The sequence below is a fragment of the Cynocephalus volans genome, chromosome 12, assembly GCF_027409185.1.
Source record: "Cynocephalus volans isolate mCynVol1 chromosome 12, mCynVol1.pri, whole genome shotgun sequence".
NCBI classification, from domain to species: domain Eukaryota; kingdom Metazoa; phylum Chordata; class Mammalia; order Dermoptera; family Cynocephalidae; genus Cynocephalus; species Cynocephalus volans.
This window is the reverse complement of record NC_084471.1, coordinates 101,430,943-101,439,390: the sequence shown is the minus strand read 5'-3', so window position 1 is coordinate 101,439,390 and position 8,448 is coordinate 101,430,943. Positions and strand designations below refer to the sequence as shown.

The 8,448-nt window shown below is 37.4% G+C and overlaps 1 protein-coding gene across 1 annotated transcript; it reads right to left on the bottom strand.

The window, feature by feature from the left end:
• Nucleotides 1-4,827: 4,827 nt before the first annotated feature.
• Nucleotides 4,828-5,760, bottom strand: LOC134391773 (olfactory receptor 9G19-like). The gene has a single exon (XM_063115719.1). It carries the CDS (start codon nt 5,758-5,760, stop codon nt 4,828-4,830), a length of 933 nt encoding a protein of 310 aa, XP_062971789.1.
• Nucleotides 5,761-8,448: the final 2,688 nt, after the last annotated feature.

The following is an 8,448-nucleotide window of genomic DNA, read 5'->3' as shown; positions in this document are numbered from 1 at the left end:
CATCAGAGGCAACCCCAAGTGCATTCCAAGCCTGTGTTTCAAGAGGCTTTTTATGCTTCTCATATCAATTTTAGAATTCTGCCATAACTGTGTAATTAAGCCTGAGTTAGCCTGCTGGATAATAAGACATCTGGCCTCGCTATCTCTGTCACCCCAGTTGACTGTAAGCTGGCCGCAGACATGTAGGTGGGCCATTTTCTGTGATTTAGCCCACAACTGAGCTAAGAGCTAAGCACAGACATGTGAGCAAGCCCAGCTGAGAGCAGACGGGCCTGGTACAGGCAGAATTGCACAATAGAATTGGTACCTGAGTTCAAAACCTGATTCCATCACTTGGTTGCTCTGTAATCTTTGAAAATCTTAACACCTCCCCAATCTACATGTCTTTACCTCTCAAAAGTTAAGAAAATATCATTGCTATGTAGGTAAAATGAACAGCCTATTGTGTGGACAGAAAACATACCTATGAAATGGTAGCTGTTTTTATTTGGAATGAGAGGAAAAAATACCTGACTTATTTATAAATTCCAAGCCCATGGAAAAATTAAAATAAATAGGCCAAGTTTCTACGAATATGCAACGTAAGCCAGAATAGTGGTGTCATTTAGAATCTTGCTAACATTTTGTAGTTTAACATTTTTGTCACCTATTCCCATGTAATTTGGCAAAGGAGTTACAGGCATTGAAGTGCAAAGTTCATTGACCTGGGATTGAAGAGCTTTGTAATTGGTACATATCCCTAAAACTAATCACCTGTGTGAAATAGGAGAGCAATCTGTCCTCTGAGGAATAAAACTCACCCATATGAAAAATTTGGTTGATCCTATTTAAGCACCAACATTCTATGATTCTGATTTGTTAACATCTCTTATAGAATTTGTCATAAAACACAAATATTTATAAACACACAAAATTTTAGAGGATTCACAAACTCCCAGAAATCTGTCTGGGAACTTCCTGGTTATGATTTTCAGATGGAAAATTCTACCACTAGAAGATGCCTCTGTTTTAGTCCAGGGCTAACATTCTCTAATAGACATGAGTAATAGGTACATCAAACTTAGCACGTTTAAAGCTGAATTCCTAATCTTTACTTCCAAAAACTGATCTGTTCATTCCCCATATTAGTTAATAAAATTCCACCATTCCAGTTTATGAAGCCAAACAATTGGTACCAATCTATTCTTTCTCTCCTATCCACTTTTCCATCTTTCAGGAAAGGAAATCCTATGTCCCTTCGTTCAAAACTTACCCTGAATCTGACCAATTTTCAGCACCTCCACTACTACCACCCTGGTCCAAACCATCACTATCTTTTACCAAGAGTGTTGTAGTAGCTTTCTAACTGGCCTACAGCCTTCTTTCTATAGTAAAGTCTCAATACAGCAGCCAGTATGGTCAAAAAAATAAATACATCAGTAAGGCAATGCTGTTTTTAAAACCTTCTAAAGATGCAAACTTATTAGAGGTAAATGCACAATAGCCAAAAATCATCCCTCGCCTGGCTCTCCCTTAGCTACAAGACCTCATCTTCTAACACCACACTCGCCCCTCCCCCATGCTGCTGCAGCTTTGCTCACCTTTTTACTGTTTCTCAAATGGGCCATCCTGTGCCAGTATCAAAGATTTTTGAACAGTCTGTTCCCTCTGCTGAAACACTATTCTCCAGATGTTTGCTTGGCTCACCCATTCATCTCCTTTAAATTCCTTTCAGAGGTCTTTTTTTTTTTTTTTTTTTTTTTTTTTTTTTGCCTAAGGCTTATACTAGTCACTCTTCTTTAAATTCCATGCCCATATCTCCCTAATAATCTTCACTATTATTACTCTACTCAGATTCTGCTCTATTTTTAAACCCCGTGTCTATTGTCATATTCTAACTCCAATTTCTTAAATTTATTGCCTGTTTCTTCTCACCACAATGCCACATCCACAGGGAAAAATATTTCTCTTTTGTTTTCTGCTGTATCCCAGCATAAAGAACAGTTTGCAGTAACTACTTGGCACTAAATTATTATTTCCAGAATGAATAATTAGTTAATTACCACTGTATTTTGAAACTTCTTCCCAAAGTACTCTCTGCTTCTAACATTACATTTCTAGTCTCTATTCTTACTTTTATTTCTAAACTTTTATCCATCTTCTAACTTTCTATTTCTAGTTTCTAGCCTAACTTTTATTTGTAACTCAAAATATTCAGAACAAAATCTGTTCTCAAGTGGACTTGCCTGGCACAATTTTCTGTATCATAAGAACAAGTGAATAAAAGCGAGGACTCATTCCTAAGACCTCAAATCCACCTTAAATTTAAAGTGCATTTCCAGTTAGATGGGAATGTGTAGTAAAAGGCACAGAAAATGTCAGAGCCAGTCATGACAAAGAGTCTCATGCAGAATGGCTTCTCAGAATGCACCTCCCCATGTGGAAGGAATGTGTCCCTCCGACACCTGAAATTAAGGACCAGGAAGTGAAAATATCATACACTAGTAGTCAGGACAGCACAGGGTAGCACAGCAATCTGGAGTCTAAAACCAAGTCACTTTTTTTCATTTTGTCTTTTTGATTTGTCTACTGTGTAAGTGACTATATGATGGTCTGGTGTAAACGTCAGAATGAAACTTCAAATTCTAGATAAGGGAATAATGTATCTTTGGGTAGAATCTGATTTAGAAGGGATTGTGCATATGCCTGTGTGTGTGTGTGTGTGTGTGTGTGTGTGTGTGTGTGTGTGTGTGTGTGTACGCATGTTTGTGAGCATGTGCCTGTGTGTAAGTTTGGCATAGCAATAATCTTTTCAGAGCCAAGCCAGACTGTATCCCCCTTCTGACTGCAGCTGAGGTCACAGAGAGGCCAAACTGCTTAGCAGCCCCTGATCCCAGGTGCTTACCCTTGGTAGAGAAGGCCAGTTCTTAGAAATGACACCCCTTTTTCCCCTCCTCTGGTGTTTTGGTGTGACTTTGTAGGGCCCAATATATGTATTTTCTCAGTAGCCCTTTGAGACTCCTCCCACACAGCAGCTCAGAAATATGTGCCTCAGTCTCCAAAGATGCAATTAGAGTTCACCTGGAGTTTGGGGTGATGTATTAATTAGGATATGATGAAATGAGTAATATTTTGTTAAATGTTGACTCTCAATGTTCCTAAGTCACAGTATAATTATTGAATGTGTCTGATTTGATCATCACATATTATACACAAATACTGATAGTCAACTCTGTACTCCATAAATACGTATAATCAAAAATAAATAGAAAGAAAAGAAGAAAATGATAATTGAATGTCTCCAGACTGTACTAATCAGACTTTTCTAGACAGTATATTGTGCTCCATTTTTTTTCCCTTGACATATGCTCTTCTTTATTTTCAAGCTACCTTTCCTTATCTCCTCCACTGGGAAACAGCTACCCTTCCCTAGTGTTATGGTTTGAATTTTGTCCTCCAGATGTTTATATGTTGAAGTCTTAACCTCTAGTACCTCAGAATAAGACTGTTTTAGAGATGGGTCCTTTAAAGATGCTACTAAGTTAAAATGAAACAGGGTGGATTCCAATTCAATCTGACTGGTGTCTTTATAAAAAGGAAATTTGGACGTACCAAGAGACACCAGGGATGTGAATGAACAGAAAAAAGACCATGTGAGAACACAGCAAGACAGCCGCCACCTGCAAGCCAAGAAGAAAAATCTCAGAAGAAACCAACCCTGCCAGCATCTCGAACATGAACCTCCGTTCTCCAGAACCGTGAGAAAATAAAGTTCCATTTTTAAGCCATCCACTCTGTGACACTTTGTTATGGCAACAATGGTAAATAACACTCTCAGAGATTGACAGTAGGGCCTTTTTATATTGGAACAATCTCATGTTTTACATGTGAAAAGAATACTAAAATTAGGAAACATGGTACATTACAGTGAAATATTCTCTAACATTTTATTAATTCATACATAAAACTGAAAAAAGAAATGCAAACATTCACAGATCCTTAATTGCCATCAATCACTTCTTTACCCAATAGAGATTTTCGCTCTGAATCTTTCTTAGATATAAACCTTACTGAAATCTCTCTTTCTCTGTATCTACTTTACCTGTGTCTTTTTCATCTACATCTCCATTTCTGTTTATCGTATGCAGCTGCTATACTTTTGCAGTTAATTCTTTAATTATTGGGGAAAATACACTTACTGGAAGTACACAGTGACTGTATGTAATGATATTTGTACTCTACTTCATTTATTTCCAGAGAAATCTGTTATCTTTGTGTGATGGAAGGCCAAAAAATGAGAACCAGAAAAGAAAAAAAATAGAGTTGTTTCTAGGGACATTTTACAGTAGATATTTTTCGTGTGACTTTCTAACTCACTCTCTATCCTAACAAGAGAGGTAAGTACATTTGAAGTTGTAAGTTCTGGTTTACATTTCTGTGTTCTTACCTATGAACTAGAATATTTGAAGTAAGTCATTTAATCTGTCAAAATCTGGCAATGATTTCATAACCAGTTATATTATTCCCATTTATAATTTAAAATATTATAGACATAGGCAAGTTATGAGATGTCAAGTGAAAATGCTTTTAAAATTCTGATTTCTTCCAAACTTTTAAAACTCCCAACAATTTAATAAACTCTGTTCCAAGCTAGCATTCATAGTAGTTTTTCCAAATGACTGAGACTTGTTTATTTTAAAAACACATTCAAATACATCAGTTGCAATTTAAACAAAATATGCAGACTGCTGTTTCCTCATTAAAAGATAATTTTTTCCTTGCTTATTTTATTCATTTCTGAGAGTACAGGCTCACAACAATGGCATTGACATAATCTGTTAAAATATTTCATTTCAGAAAACTTTGCTCTATCTTCCTCCTCAGGGCGTCTTTTACATCTTTATTTCTTAAGCTATAGATTAAGGGGTTCAACATTGGAATCACTACAGTATAGAACACTGACACTACTTTATCCCGTTCCAGGGCATAGCTAGTGCTTGGTCGGGAGTAAATAAAGAGAATTGTGCCATAGTACAAGGTGACAGCTGTCAGGTGAGATCCACAAGTGGAGAAGGCCTTGAGGCGGCCCTGGGTGGAGCGGATCTTCAAGATGGCGACAATGATGAAGAAGTAGGAAGCAAAGATAAGAGTGGTGGGAGTGATGACATTGGAGGCAAGTATAAAGTACATCACTGCCTGGTAGCTCTCTTTCACATCACACGCCAACTTTATAAGTGGAGGCAGATCACAGAAAAAATCATCAATGATATTGCCACAGAAGCTCAGGGTGAATGTCTCACTGGTGATGATGGTTGAATTTATAAAGCCACCAAGGTATGAAGCTGCAACAAGACTGGCACATAGTCTTGGGGACATAACCTGGGAATAAAGCAGAGGGTTGGCAATAGCCATATACCGGTCATAGGCCATGGCGGCCAGCAGGTAACACTCACTATAGGCCAGTCCAGCAGAGAAAAAGAACTGAGCCAGGCATCCAGCAAAGGAGATGCTTTTGTCATCTGAGATACAGGTCATCAGGATTTTGGGGGTATAGACAGAAGAATACCAGAGATCCAGAAATGACAGGTTTCCAATGAAGAAATACATAGGAGTGTGAAGTCGAGAATCAGCACAAATTAGGGAAATCAGTGTGACGTTCCCTAAGAGACTGAAGACATAAATGAGGAGAAAAATGAAAAAGAGCCCTCGCTGTAACCTCAAGTCTGCTGTGAACCCTAAAAAGATGAACTCCTTCACTTTGGTGAAATTTTTCTCATCCATTGATTCCAAGTTTCTATGATCTTGTTCTGTGAAAAGATTAATACACATGTCATGACTTAAGATATCAATACATGTTTTCTCCATCATTTGCCATTCTAGATAACTGAAAAATCTAACTTATTCATATATGTAGCTCATAGTGAGCCTTTTGGAAGGCTGAGAAATCAGATCTAAGCTACCTTAAGAGAACTGCTATTAGGTATATAACATAGCGTACATCACCTTATTCTTTCAATCTAATTTTTCCTCTTTTTTGGGAGAGGGTGACTTGTGTATCTTCTCTTCTGATTTCACTTAAGCGTGCTTAGGGACCATGTGGAGTATTTGAAAAAGAAAGTTTGAAAAAATGCTTTGATTTCTCTTCAGGTCTTTGAATTCATTTGCCTTTTTCCCAGAGAATTACATGGAAAAGCATAATCTTATTTTAATTATATTTTGGAATATCATTGGAAATACATTAAACTATAATTTCTTTGAAGGAAATAATTACATTTCATTCAAATTTTTATCCACGAAACCTAAAATACAGGTTTGCATAAGGCACAAAATATGTAACTTGAGTAAAAATCAGATTTTCTTACATAGTAGGAATTTGCAAGGACAGCCTCCTGTATAACACTCAAATGTGTCCTAAAGTGAAATGCCACTATAAATCATTGGATAATGGCATCCGTAAAGTGGGTTGAATTTCCTATAGAATTAATAGTTTTTAAAAAACTGCCTAAAATGAATGGTTTGTAGAAGTACGGTAGACTCAATGGCCCACAAAGATATTCCAGTTCTAATACCTGGAACCTGTGAATGTTACTTTACATGGGAAGAGAGTCTTTGCATTTGTTATTAAGTTAAAAATCTTGAGATGGGGATATTACCAGAGTGGACCCTAAACGCAATCACAAATATCCTCATAGGAGGGAGGCAGAGGGAGATTTGACTACAGACAGAAGAGGAGGGGGCAATGTGACCATGAGAGCAGAGACTGGAGTAATGCAGCCACAAGCCAAGGAATACTCGCAGCCACAGGAGCTGGTAGAGGCAGGGGATGGATTCTCCACCAGAGCATGTGGATGGATCATGGCCCTGTTGACATCTTGATTTTGAACCAGTGATACTGACTTCAGGCTTCTGACCTGGAGAATGTCTAGATAATAACTTTCTGTTGTTTTAAGCCACCAAGTTTGCAATAATTTGTTGCAGCAGCGGTAGAAAACTAACACAGGAAGATGTGGAACACAACGTCAGAGTCCTCTTTCCTTCAGGTGTAGAAGCAGGAGAGGAATGTTGCAGGAATGGGGGATGCAACATCCCTCAGAGCACTCCTGTTATACCTTAACACAACTAAAGAAGGGCTAGGTTATGATTGCCAGGGCTCTGGACTGGCAGAGGATGCTAAACTTCTGCTAGTGGATCCAAGGCTTGAACAATCTCTTTTGCAAAGAAAAAAATGAAACAAAACAACTTAATCTTGGTCATTGTGCTAGGACATGAACTTAATTGATCTAGATAAATGAAAAATTGCTCCCTTGGAACTGTACCTATAGAATGAGAGACAATTTATTTCACCAGGTGTTTAAAAATTTGTAATTTTATTGCTTAAACAAATATTATTGTGAAAGCAGAAGTTCATCATATTAAGGAACAAGGATTGAAATAAGTGACATTTAGCTTGTCTTTGTATATCAAGGCTGTCAGGTGCTAAGGTCATTTTTAACAAAGTATATTCCTGGAAGCAGTTTAGGATCAAGAGTCAGGAGACATTAGTTCTGAGCTGAGGTGGTCACTGCTGATATTAAATAAAGCACTCATCTCTAGAATGCTATTTTTCTTAACCTGACTTTCATAGTTCAGTGGGGCTTTTATGACATTACAGATGTGAGGAAGCACTTTGAAAACTAGAAGTTAAAACTATGTATTGATACATTTCAGGATTAGTTTATCTCAGTAATCCATCCCTCAGCCATAGTTGCTTTACCTCCCAAGGATTTCAATTTCATATTTATTATGACTACACAGACTTCCATGTGTTCTCTTGCAGAAACTGCAAACATACCAAAAGTTCAGGCAACATTTCACCATTCTTGATACTTTTATATCACTTCTCCCTGTAAAAAGGTGATTTGAATAGAATGCATAATATATTGAATAGTATATACTATTCAATATATTATGGAGATTCAATATATTATGGAGAGAAAAGAGCATTTTCTTAGAATACATTTACTTGCCATTCATTCACAGACTTAAAGCTGGCTGCATGCATTTCTGGATTCAAGGCGTGCTCAGAAAACTTCTCCCCATAAATCATCTCTCCTCCCCATCTGTCATACAGCCCTCTTCATCAGGAGTATTCTTTAAAAGTAGATGCCTAAGGGAACGTTCACACCAAAAGAAGCTGATCTCTTAGTGATCTCTCAGTCCTCTCCAGGTTTAATGCCCCTGGTCCCTGTGCCATTCAGTTGGTACTTTTATCAGCTACTTCTTGAGTTATCTATTAATAATAAATGTACAGTATGATAGCAAAGATATATATATAATTGCACTCCTCTTAAGGAGCTTCTATCCCATGCACTACCCAATATAGAAAGCAAAAAACTTTAAAGCCATGAAAATATTGACCTGCTGGAATTTTTCTACACATTGACCTACTCAAAGAATAAAAATGGTCCCTGCAAGATTAGAGGAGAAAAA

Bases quoted from the DNA above. Each gene is read 5' to 3' on its own strand.
- LOC134391773 (XM_063115719.1), bottom strand. From the start codon at position 5,760: ATGGATGAGAAAAATTTCACCAAAGTGAAGGAGTTCATCTTTTTAGGG.